Raw genomic sequence first — 12,844 nt, 5'->3', positions numbered from 1 at the left:
ACTTTCTTACATCCCACTCCATTTCTACTTGTTATTCTCCATTCAAACACATTCTGCCTATAGCATAACATTCCCTGCAGCTCTACATGTCTATCATTCGCCCGCATTTATTCGCCCATTTGCCATCTCCTGTATTCCACAAGTACCTTTCGTGCTAATCTTGCATCCTCCATTTGCTCCAGTCTCACTTTGTATGTCACGGTTGCCTTCACTATATAGTCTTTCCCTAAAGTGCTCCTTCCCATGGTAGGGATCGAAGGTGGGGCAAAACGGCACCCTTAAGGTTTCAGATTTTGCAGCAATTTTGTGCAAGTATATTCAGGGATAGTTGGTGTCTTTGCAATCTTTATTCATCATTAAACAAAATAAACTCTCTTTGGAAGAACCACTTTGGATCCTTTACTCATGAGAATTAAAACAATAAAATAGCCACAGGCGGGCCATTTTGTACAATGTGTGGGGCAAAACGGACCTCACATATGGGGCAAAATGGCCCTCATATGGAAATGCTTGGTAACATGCCAACACACACGTTTTGAAGAGAATCACACTGGAAAGATTACTTATCATAAAACTAAAATAATCTAGCTCTTATTCCATTAGAAAATAATTGCTCTTAGGCTCAGTAGCATGAACAACAATGAATTCTTATAAACTACTCACAAATGAAAAGTGATATTACCTTCCTGAACATAAAAGTTCTTATTTCATTACAAAAACAAATGATCTGTGGCTCAGTAGCATGAACACCAATGAACTCTCATGAACGTACTCACGAGTGAAAGTGAAATTACCTTCCTCAACATAAAATTAATAAAAGAAACAGAGAACACCTTGTCCTTATCTTTGTTCAGTGAAGTTGTGAGTTAGTTAGCAGCAAAAATTAATTACTGTTAAGTGGGCCATTTTGCCACAATCTCAGCGGAAGAATTAATGGCGGTGCAGACAAATGTTTCAGTAGTCAGACTCATTCACAGAGTAACGCCAAAGAATCATGCAATAACACATAAAATTATGAGTCACAGTATTCCTACAAACACGATTTCATCAGACCCTTACCAATAGATCAGCTGGTGATAAAATATTCTGGGATTTTTCACACACAAACAAACGACGGCGTCCAAACTTGCCCCGGTGTTGATTGATTGATTGATTGATAGTTTATTGTTGCAGGTAAACAACAAGGGAGAAGGGAGGAACATGCCATCCCAACCCCCAGGCAGGACAGAGTGTGATTATACAACTATTAATACATGTGTAGGTAGCACCATGAAATTAAAAAGATACAATGGTAGGAAGGAAAGCACAGCAAGGGAGGGGGCGGTACCTCCCCCTGGACAATAAGACAATAAAATGTGGGGACGGAGAACATTGCCCAAGCACTAGATGGGAATGAACACAGAGATACTGGTGACTAATGAGCCGAGGAGTAAGTCGACATCGTTACCAACAGCTGGCAGAAGCTAAACACACAGAACACGGGCTGGTCCATACTACCCACCTGTGCCATTTTGCCCCGCCTTCCCCTAGTCATATCACCACGCAAGGGAGGAAATGATGAGATGCGCAATGTGATAACTGAACACAAGAAAACAAAGGAAGAAATGAAGTGCATGAAACTAATAAAGATAAAAATAAGTAACTTCCTAGATTTTTATAAATGATCGACAGACATAGGTGAAACAGTTGGTGCAGTAAGGAGGGGCACTGAAGAACCCACAATTCCAGAATCCAGTAGGCCTATAATCGTGAAGATATTTCGAGGCGCCGAGTGAGTGAAGCGACGCACCCCCGGTCGTATGCTCCTCGAAAGTTAGTCACTTATGCTAATGAAGAATACCAGAGAATAAAAGTGACGCGAAAATGTTTTCTCGGGACTTACTCATGCAAGAGGAAAAGGAAAAATATAATTTGATAATGTTGTGTAACTGGTGGTGGTGGTGGTGGTGGTGGTAGTGGTGGTGGTGGTGGTGGTGGTGGTGGTGGTGGTGGTGGTGGTAGTGGTGGTGGTGGTGGTGGTGGTGGTGGTGGTAGTGGTGGTGGTGGTGGTGGTGGTGGTGGTGGTGGTGGTGGTGGTGGTGGTGGTGGTGGTGGTGGTGGTGGTGGTGGTGGTGGTGGTGGTGGTGGTGGTGGTGGTGGTGGTGGTGGTGGTGGTGGTGGTGGTGGTGGTGGTGGTGGTGGTGGTGGTGGTAGTGGTGGTGGTGGTGGTGGTGGTGGTGGTGGTAGTGGTAGTGGTGGTGGTGGTGCTATAGAAAAGGAATTCCCTTTCCTCCTCCATCCCCCCCGCCCCCTCCCCCCCCCCTTAAGGGGGGCGAGTAAGGGGGGTCCTTCTGCGCATGTGGTGCGTCCAATAGCTTTGAAATGTTAGTATGTTGTTTGTTACTGTCAAGGTTTGTTATTCTGTGAATTTCATCAAATTCGGGTGAAGTTTAGGAGACACTCAAACAAAGCGTATTTTTCGTTTTTTTTGTTTCACAGGCTTTATTTTTCAGTTAATTGGTTTGAAAAAAAAAATAGTAAACGCTTTGTTTACCTATCTCCATTTTGTTGGAAGTAACTTTTGATTTTTTGTTTTGTCTTCAAAGAAAAAAAAATACAATCTTTTGTTAATTATTATTTTCTCCTCTCTGTGTCCCGTTTTCTTTTGACATTATTGAAAATCTATTTCCAACAAAAAAATTGCCCTTTAGTTGTAGTTTCAACTGATACCTAACAAAAGTCGATCAAACTTTTTACCGATTTTGTGAAATTATTTTAAGTTTAAAAAACTAATTTTCGAGATATTGGCTCCTAAAGATATTTTTACATTTCATCCCTGTCTTGCCATTTGCATTTATTTGCTTGGCATGAAATTTTCACATATTATTGTGTATATCTTGTTGACTTACTGGAGAATGATCAGACATCTGGGCCCGCGGCACTCCCGCGTAGCACGAGTGCTGCAAGAGTGCCTTGCTTCTACGCTACTCTCTTGCTTGTTTTCTGAGGTTTGGCCGCTCCATAAGCCCTCTTTTTTTTTTTTTTTTTTTTTTTTTTTACGTTGTTGCCTATTGCGCCGGTAGGCATCTTCCCGGTGGGGCCTGATGGTCGGCCCAAGGCTTCTTCCAGGTGGGGCCTGATGGTCGGCCCAGCCCGTTCTGGCGCAGGCGAGTGTTTATAGTGGCGCCATCTTGCATTGGCTCATGCTGCCCCCCGGAACTCGTTCTTGATTCGCTTGGACGGCTTCCTCTAGAGTCCGGGTTGATGGGTGGTCTTCAGGACAGCATGTGGGTAGTTTTAAGCCACTCGGCGGTGACTGAAAAATCCGAGTGGTAGCGTGGGGATTCGAACCCGTGTCGTCCATCACGCGGTGAATGTGGGCCCAGTACGCTACCATTTCGGCCACCGCCACTCTTTTTCTGGTTGCTTTGCGCTTGTACATCATTTGTAAGGACGTTTTTTTTGGCTGGAGAGGAGAGACAAGTACGACATACTCTTCCCGTCTGTGTCTCACTTGGCACTGGCACGGTGGCACCTCTCTTCCTCCCTCGCCTCTCCGCGCGAAGAAGAGAGGATGACAGATGACAAAATTTACGAAGAAATAAAATATTCTAATGCAATTTTGACGTATATACGACTGATACCGCATATGTTGACATGAGCGTCTTATGACGCGCATGTCCGACTATGATGTAAAAGCCCCCAGGGGGGAGGGGTTTTAATTTTACGAAAACAAACCTCACCACATGGTAATTTAGGGTTTCCCGGCCACACTGAGCGAAAAACATGTACTCGTCAGATTTTAAATATATTCGTCAATAATTACCCCGTAGTCGCCCCCCTTAAGGCCGGTTCACACTACACCAGCACGTAAACGGCCCGGACATGCACGGGACCTGCACGGGACCGGCACCACCGTGCTGCTCACACCGTCCCTTTCTCAGCAGTACGGTGCTGCCCTTCAGCCCGGACACATCTCAGCTGTGCTAACCATGTTCGAGAATATTAGTGCCGATGACTTGGTAATAATAGCACTGCTTATGGAAGAAGAGGAAAATGAAAATCTCCAAAAGAAAACAAAAGACTTTGGGTACATAAATCATTAAAGAAAAGGAAAACAGAAGGAGAATATATGCAACACTACAAAGAACTGATGGACGAAGAACAAAAGTTCCATCATCAGCGAGAGAGAGAGAGAGAGAGAGAGAGAGAGAGAGAGAGAGAGAGAGAGAGAGAGAGAGAGAGAGAGAGAGAGAGAGAGAGAGAGAGAGAGAGAGAGAGAGAGAGAGAGAGAGAGAGAGAGAGAGAGAGAGAGAGAGAGAGAGAGAGAGAGAGAGAGAGAGAGAGAGAGAGAGAGAGAGAGAGAGAGAGAGAGAGAGAGAGAGAGAGAGAGAGAGAGAGAGAGAGAGAGAGAGAGAGAGAGAGAGAGAGAGAGAGAGAGAGAGAGAGAGAGAGAGAGAGAGAGAGAGAGAGAGAGAGAGAGAGAGAGAGAGAGAGAGAGAGAGAGAGAGAGAGAGAGAGAGAGAGAGAGAGAGAGAGAGAGAGAGAGAGAGAGAGAGAGAGAGAGAGAGAGAGAGAGAGAGAGAGAGAGAGAGAGAGAGAGAGAGAGAGAGAGAGAGAGAGAGAGAGAGAGAGAGAGAGAGAGAGAGAGAGAGAGAGAGAGAGAGAGAGAGAGAGAGAGAGAGAGAGAGAGAGAGAGAGAGAGAGAGAGAGAGAGAGAGAGAGAGAGAGAGAGAGAGAGAGAGAGAGAGAGAGAGAGAGAGAGAGAGAGAGAGAGAGAGAGAGAGAGAGAGAGAGAGAGAGAGAGAGAGAGAGAGAGAGAGAGAGAGAGAGAGAGAGAGAGAGAGAGAGAGAGAGAGAGAGAGAGAGAGAGAGAGAGAGAGAGAGAGAGAGAGAGAGAGAGAGAGAGAGAGAGAGAGAGAGAGAGAGAGAGAGAGAGAGAGAGAGAGAGAGAGAGAGAGAGAGAGAGAGAGAGAGAGAGAGAGAGAGAGAGAGAGAGAGAGAGAGAGAGAGAGAGAGAGAGAGAGAGAGAGAGAGAGAGAGAGAGAGAGAGAGAGAGAGAGAGAGAGAGAGAGAGAGAGAGAGAGAGAGAGAGAGAGAGAGAGAGAGAGAGAGAGAGAGAGAGAGAGAGAGAGAGAGAGAGAGAGAGAGAGAGAGAGAGAGAGAGAGAGAGAGAGAGAGAGAGAGAGAGAGAGAGAGAGAGAGAGAGAGAGAGAGAGAGAGAGAGAGAGAGAGAGAGAGAGAGAGAGAGAGAGAGAGAGAGAGAGAGAGAGAGAGAGAGAGAGAGAGAGAGAGAGAGAGAGAGAGAGAGAGAGAGAGAGAGAGAGAGAGAGAGAGAGAGAGAGAGAGAGAGAGAGAGAGAGAGAGAGAGAGAGAGAGAGAGAGAGAGAGAGAGAGAGAGAGAGAGAGAGAGAGAGAGAGAGAGAGAGAGAGAGAGAGAGAGAGAGAGAGAGAGAGAGAGAGAGAGAGAGAGAGAGAGAGAGAGAGAGAGAGAGAGAGAGAGAGAGAGAGAGAGAGAGAGAGAGAGAGAGAGAGAGAGAGAGAGAGAGAGAGAGAGAGAGAGAGAGAGAGAGAGAGAGAGAGAATATGCATGCGGTGCTACGCTCCCCGAGGCCACGCCTGTCTGCTGTACTGGTGCCGGTCGGTGCCGGAAGCGTGTTCACACTACCCAACACTGACCGGGTACGGGCCGGGCCGTACCGGCGCGGACCTGCAAAATATTCTCGCCGACAATCCCGACCGGCAAGTACTGGTGACGGTCCGCGCCGGAGACGTGCAGGTCCGTGGCAGTGATTGATTGATGGTTTATTGTTGCAAGTAAACAACAAAGGAGAAGGGAGGAGCATGCCATCCCAACCCCCAGGCAGCACAGCAGAGTGTGATTATACAACTAAGGATACATGTGAACATAACATCTCTTGACTATGCGGTTCAGTTCTGGTCACCCTACTATAGAATGGATATCAAAATGTTAGAATCGGTGCAGAGGAGGATGACTAAGATGATTCAGGGGTTGAGAAACTTGCCATACGAGGAAAGACTCAAACAGTTAAACTTGCATTCTCTAGAAAGGCGAAGGGTGCGTGGAGACATGATCGAGGTTTATAAATGGATGAAGGGCTTTAGTAAGGGAGACATTCATAAGGTTTTGTTGGTAAGAGAACCGGGTAGGACACGAAGTAACGGGTTTAAACTGGATAAATGCAGATTCAACAGGGACATAGGCAAAAATTGGTTTACTAATAGGGTGGTGGATGAGTGGAATAGGCTTAGCAGTCATGTGGTGAGTGCCAATACAATTGTCACATTCAAAAATAGACTAGATAAATTCATGGACAGCGATATTAGGTGGGGTTAGATACACGGGAGCTTAGGGTCAAAGGAGCTGCCTCGTACAGGCCTACCGGCCTCTTGCAGACTCCTGCGTTCTTATGTTCTTATGTTCTAACAATGGGTTTCCCAGGGAAGAATATTTTGTCGGTCCGGAACGGTACGTTCCGTGCCGGTCACTTTATGTATAGTGTGAATCAGCCGCTAGAAAACCCGGGTAATTAAATTCCCACCCCTTGAATGTTACATAAGAACACAGGAAAAGCGGTACGTAACTTTTTAAAATAGAGAGAGGAAATGATTTAATGCTAACAAACACCCCTTGTAAAAAAAAAAAAAAAGATTTACTCAGGGGTCAATCCTATATCATCATCATCATCATCATCGTCATCGTCATCATCGTCACCCTGTAAAAAAGAAATAATAGTATCTTACACAGGGGGGGGGAGGGGGGGGAGCAATCATATATCATCATCATTATTATCAGAATAGTAACCCTGTAAAAAAAAAACCCACATAGACGGCAATCATCATCATCATCATCATCATCATCTATAGCAGCCGTAATAAAAAGCTACACACACACTGAAGAGCACAGCGTGGGATAAAACTCCAGTATCGGTTCCCACATTCTTAATTAATCAACTTCAGGAAGCCGAAAAACGTGCGTGTGTTAAGCGCATGAGGGACAGTGGCCACGAGGAGTTCTATGGACACGAATTAAAGAACAGGTTATACACGGTCGTTTTCAGAGTATCCTGGAGCCAATATGATGAAGATATCCGTGGCTGCGTGAGTCATTTCCAGGAGCCAGCGCTACATGTTGGCTTAACTCCTTTCCTTACTGGTTTGTTTAATTGTTTGTTTATGCGTGTGTGTGTGTGTGTGTGGTTGGTTGACTGTTTGGTTGTTTCTTTAATGTGGTCAGATTTGTTTGTGTCTAGAGTCCGGGTTGATGGGTGGTCTTCAGGACAGCATGTGGGTAGTTTTAAGCCACTCGGCGGTGACTGAAAAATCCGAGTGGTAGCGTGGGGATTCGAACCCGCGTCGTCCATCACGCGGTGAATGTGGGCCCAGTACGCTACCACCTGCGCCACCGCCTACCCTATTTATTTTTCTGTTTGTGTATGTTTGTATCCCTGTCTTTCCCTGTCTGTCTGAGGGTCTGTATGTCTGTCTGTCTGTCCCTCTGTCTGGCTGTGTGTCTGTCTCTGTCTAACTGTCTGTCTGTGTGTTTATTTTTCTGTCTGTGTATGTTTGTATCCCTGTCTTTCCCTGTCTGTCTGAGGGTCTGTATGTCTGTCTGTCTGTCCCTCTGTCTGGCTGTGTGTCTGTCTCTGTCTATCTGTCTGTCTGTGTGTTTATTTTTCTGTCTGTGTATGTTTGTATCTCTGTCTTTCCCTGTCTGTCTGAGGGTCTGTATGTCTGTCTGTCTGTCCCTCTGTCTGGCTGTGTGTCTGTCTCTGTCTATCTGTCTGTCTGTGTGTTTATTTTTCTGTCTGTGTATGTTTGTATCCCTGTCTTTAACTGTTTGTTTCCGTCTGTGTCTGTTTGTCTATAAGCCTGTCCGTCAGCCGTACCCCAAGGCCATAAATGAGATGAATTGGGTTCTCATAAGCCTTTTTCCCGTTTATGGCACAGAAGCGTTGCCAAACTACGACCAGGGTCAAGAAACTACCCACTGAAGCCTATACATATCTGACAAGGCTTTCGTAGATGTTCTGGGCATTTCCAGGGGTAGTTTAATGACCCTGGTGGTAGTTTGATCCTTCTTCTGTACCATGAACCTCAACACACACATAATTGACAAGGCTTTCGTAGGAGTTCTGGGAATTTCCAGGGGTAGGTTAATGACTCTGGTGGTAGTTTGACCCTTCTTCTGCATGTACCCTGAACCCAAACACACACATATTTGACAAGACCTTCGTAGGACTTTTGAGCATTTCCAGGGGTAGTTTAATGACCCTGGTGGTAGTTTGACCCTTCGATCTTCTGTACCCTGAACCCAAACACACACATAATTGACAAGGCTTTCGTAAGAGTTCTGGGCATTTCCAGGGGTAGTTCAATGACCCTGGTGGTAGTTTGACCCTTCTTCTGTACCATGAACCTAAAAAAATACACTATTTAGAAACTGAATGATATCCTTTATGGCCTCTGAAAATAGCTAACGTGAGAGGCGGGAATGGTCTGAAAATCCCGATCTATGCCCAGTGTAGGAGGTCAGGAAGAAGGCCCATGAAATTTGAGGCGAAGGCGGGGAGAGGAAAATCCCAAGTAAAAACCCCGCGAGGGGCGAGGGAGGACGAGGGGGGACGAGGGGGACCGCGAGAGGATAGCGCGTGCGTCAGAGGTAAATATGTTGACCTACAAAAAATGATGGTGTTCAGCGTCCTGCCGGTAACTGTTCGCGTTTTCAATCACCCACGCAAACCATTCTACAAACAGAGAGAGAGAGAGAGAGAGAGAGAGAGAGAGAGAGAGAGAGAGAGAGAGAGAGAGAGAGAGAGAGAGAGAGAGAGAGAGAGAGAGAGAGAGAGAGAGAGAGAGAGAGAGAGAGAGAGAGAGATAATTACATATAATTACATAGAAAATCAGACCACACAGACCCCATGGTCCAGACTAGGTGGTCTGCCCTTAAACCTAAGTGAATCTACACTAATCAGATGGCTCCAAAACGTTGCTTTTCTACTCTAGTTAATATTAAGAGAGAGAGAGAGAGAGAGAGAGAGAGAGAGAGAGAGAGAGAGAGAGAGAGAGAGAGAGAGAGAGAGAGAGAGAGATAGAGAGAGAGAGAGAGAGAGAGAGAGAGAGAGAGAGAGAGAGAGAGAGAGAGAGAGAGAGAGAGAGAGAGAGAGGCAAATATATGGACGCATTACATAATCACAAAACACATATTTATACAGACAGAGGGGCAGACAAAGACAGACAGACAGACAGACGGACAAAGAAATACGAACGAGCGGTAGGCGTAGGCATAATACGTGAGCGGAGAATAAGGAACATTTCAAACCCCATACAAGACTATTCTTCAGCCATTCGTTTCTGCTCCCCCGCCGCCCCCCCCCCCAAAAAAAAAAGAAAAGATTACCGTACTCAGAGCATCGTATTTACCTGTTTCTGACTCATAACTATTGCCAAGAAACACCAATAATTTTTACAATAGATAACAACAATAGATATATATGAAGTTAGTTACCGGGCTGGAGGAGACAGTTTTGAAGTCGGAAATCAGGAAACGTAAGAAGCTGAGTACGACAATCTGGCAACGTTGGGGGCCGGGGTGTGTATATATTGCGCTAAGACGAACGAACTTGGGACAGTGAGCGTACTGGCCAGCTTAAACACAGACACACGCACGCACGGCCTTCTCTCGCACGCACTCGCGGAGTTTTTCAAAGGGCGACGGACCTACTGATCGACTTCAAACACCGTCAGTACTCCGTAAGTATAGCATCAGTGATTTCGTTTTTCTTTTGTGTTCTGATAGGCGAAGGTGGGATTCAAGAGGAGGGTATCAGGACACCTCTCCTTCCGAATCTGACCTTGCTTTTGGCCACCTCTTCTGATTCATTTTTTTAGGAGCAGCGATTAGCGGGCTTTTTTTTATTATTGTTTGCCCGCTGACCACTAGACCAAGGAGGCGCACTAGCATTTATCTATTTACTGCTTAATTAGACTTATTTGGAGGGAAATCAGATGGTGTATTACGGCTTTTTCGAACTAGAGAAGGGAGGCGGTGCGTTGGTGCAAGGCGAGGAGGGGTTCGTGGGAGGCTTCTCGACGCGGTGAAGGATAGGTACAGAGTCAAGAGCAACAGTGGAAGCAATATACGGTGATGGGAGGCTTATCGACGCGGATACAAGCCAGTTTTATTGAATGGTGCAGAGGCATGGGCGTTGAGACGGGAGAAAGAGAAACAGCTGGAGAGGACAGGAATGAGAAAGGTACTGATAGAAGTGTGCATGAGAGAGAGAAGTGACGCAACGCAGGTAAGTGTCGTGTCAAGTGTCAATAGAAGAGAAGGCAAGAGAACACAGACTGAAATTTTGCGGTCATGTATTAAGGAGATGATCATGTGATAGTGGCATGGAGGACACAGGTGGAGAGAAGATCGAGTGGAAGACAGAGATGTAGATGGATGGACGGAATTGAAAGAGATATGAAGCAAGTGGGTCTGGACGAAGTGGACGCAGAGGACAGAAGATTGGCAGATAAGGTATATTCTAATTTTGAGTCTCAATGTTATTTTTTTCTTATTTACAGATCCACACCGTGTTTCGGGAGACTGCTGGAGAAACTACTCATAAAACAACAACAGCAGCAACAACAACAACACCTACTACTACTATTTTTATGTACTCGGGAGAGACTTCAACTGGGATGGATAACCTGCCTCCATTTGCTCAAGACGCCAACGTCTCATCCCTACATTACCACGAGGTGACTTCCAACTTGTCAGCTTTTTCCTTCTCTGATGGCGAGAACACTTCGTCATCATACAGTTCACAGGGAAGTCTGGAATTCATGCCGGGCCACGCCTCTGCCGACCTGGGAGTGCAAGAGAGCTACTGCCAAGGCTCCCAGCATAGCCAAAGCAACGCTCCAACACAATTTGTAAGTGGATCTCAAGCTTGTAATGCCTTCTACAACCCCGCGGAACAGCAGATTCTTCAGCAGCAACTTGATATTAACCCAGGAACAGATGAACTTCAAGCTTGCGCTTACACAGTTCCCAGCACCCAAGCGATCTTCCTTCCTAACAACGATCCACTCATCAACTTCCCCCTTTCTCCTTCCACATTTGAACAGATACTTCAATATCCCTCTTACAGTGACGCAAATGAACCCCAAGCTCCCTTTAATTCAATCCCGAGCACCCAAACGATCTTCCATCCTAACAACGATCCACTCATCAACTTCCCCCGTTCCCCTCCCACAGTAGAACAGATACTTCAACATCCCTCTTACAGTGACGCAAGAGTAAATGAACTCCAAGCTCCCTATAATTCAATCCCCAGCACCCAAACGATCTTCCATCCTAACAACGATCCACTCAACAACTTTCCCCGTTCTCCTTCCACATTTGAACAGATACTTCAACATCCCTCTTACAGTGACGCAAGAGAAAATGAACCCCAAGCTCCCTTTAATTCAATCCCCAGCACCCAACCGATCTTCCATCCTAACAACGATCCACTCAACAGCTTCCCCCGTTCCCCTCCCACAGCAGAACAGATACTTCAACATCCCTCTTACAGTGACGCAAGAGAAAATGAATCCCAAGCTCCCTTTAATTCAATCCCCAGCACCCAACCGATCTTCCATCCTAACAACGATCCACTCAACAGCTTCCTCCTTCCTCCTCCCACATTTGAACAGATACTTCAACATCCCTCTTACAGTGACGCAAGAGAAAATGAACCCCAAGCTCCCTTTAATTCAATCCCCAGCACCCGAGAGAACATTCATCCTAGCAACGGCACATTCAACGGCTTCCCCACGGAACAGCAGATCTTTCAACACCCCTCGCACAATGACCCAGGAGCAAATGAACCCCAATTTTTCGCTGCAAGATTAGAGGACACGAGAAAAAACACTGTAAAGAAGAATATGCCAAGCCCCTCAAACCCCATGCCTATTCCTCCCCTGCGGAAAAAGGGATCGAAGAAAATGTATGAAAAGGAGGAACAAGATGATCCGGCATTGGAGAAGAAACGTCGACGTGCAATACTCTCACATCAGAGCCGGGAGAGGACGAGGAAGGAGAAGGAAATGATGACGAAAGAACTTGAAGAATTAAAGGATGAGGAAAGAAAGCTTAGACCGCATATACAGAGCATGAGACAGAATCTGGAGAGTCTTGGACATACCCTTCCTCCTAGCCAATACTTTTCATCGTCAGTAGAGAAAGAAGAGGAGGAAGAGAAGAAGCGATATCACGCCTGAGGGAATAGAGAGGCATAAGGTGCTCTTTGTATAGGGGGGTGGGAAGGGAGGGGGGAAACAGGGTTGATTATATGTATGTTAAAAACTATATAAAAAGAATGCCAGAGAAAGAGAAAGGTGATTGCATATAGGTTGTTTTAAAGACATTGTATCCTTCAACCAAGACATAGATTTAATGAGTTGTGAAGAAATATAAGACATGATGATTTGAATGGTGTAATTTTTTTTTTCTCTCTCTCTCTCTCTCTCTCTCTCTCTCTCTCTCTCTCTCTCTCTCTCTCTCTCTCTCTCTCTCTCTCTCTCTCTCTCTCTCTCTCTCTCTCTCTCTCTCACCTAACCCCATCTAACCTCACTGCCAATGAATTTAATTAACCTCTGCTTGAGTGTACCTATCTTTGTATATGTATAAGAAAATCCTTCCTTCATCTGTATTTCCTCCTGCCTACGACTTAAGTACATTCAAGAGGAGAGTATCAAGTCACCTCTCCACCCGAATCTGACCTCTCTTCTGACCTCCCGTTCCTTGTCTTCTGTTCGGAGCAGTGTTTTGAGGGCTTTGTTTGTTGTTGTTTGTATTGTTTGCCCT

The 12,844-nt window shown here is 45.8% G+C and overlaps 1 protein-coding gene and 1 long non-coding RNA gene across 2 annotated transcripts in view; one reads left to right on the top strand and one right to left on the bottom strand.

Annotated features, from left to right (window-relative positions):
- The window catches only part of LOC127000885 (uncharacterized), a 61,653-nt gene that overhangs the window by 44,156 nt on the left and 4,653 nt on the right, over window positions 1–12,844 (bottom strand). The gene's annotated exons all lie outside the window — the stretch shown is intronic.
- On the top strand, window positions 9,625–12,300 carry LOC127000883 (uncharacterized). Its single transcript, XM_050864993.1, has 2 exons — window positions 9,625–9,753; window positions 10,576–12,300. Exon 2 carries the CDS (start codon window positions 10,666–10,668, stop codon window positions 12,256–12,258), a length of 1,593 nt encoding a protein of 530 aa, XP_050720950.1. The 5' UTR covers window positions 9,625–9,753; window positions 10,576–10,665; the 3' UTR covers window positions 12,259–12,300.

The sequence above is a fragment of the Eriocheir sinensis genome, chromosome 19, assembly GCF_024679095.1.
Source record: "Eriocheir sinensis breed Jianghai 21 chromosome 19, ASM2467909v1, whole genome shotgun sequence".
Classification (NCBI taxonomy): Eukaryota; Metazoa; Arthropoda; class Malacostraca; order Decapoda; family Varunidae; genus Eriocheir; species Eriocheir sinensis.
The sequence above is the reverse complement of the archived record's forward strand: the minus strand, read 5'-3'. Positions and strand labels throughout refer to the sequence as shown.

Excerpts from the sequence above, each read along its gene's own strand:
- LOC127000883 (XM_050864993.1), top strand. The coding sequence starts at position 10,666 with ATGTACTCGGGAGAGACTTCAACTGGGATGGATAACCTGCCTCCATTT.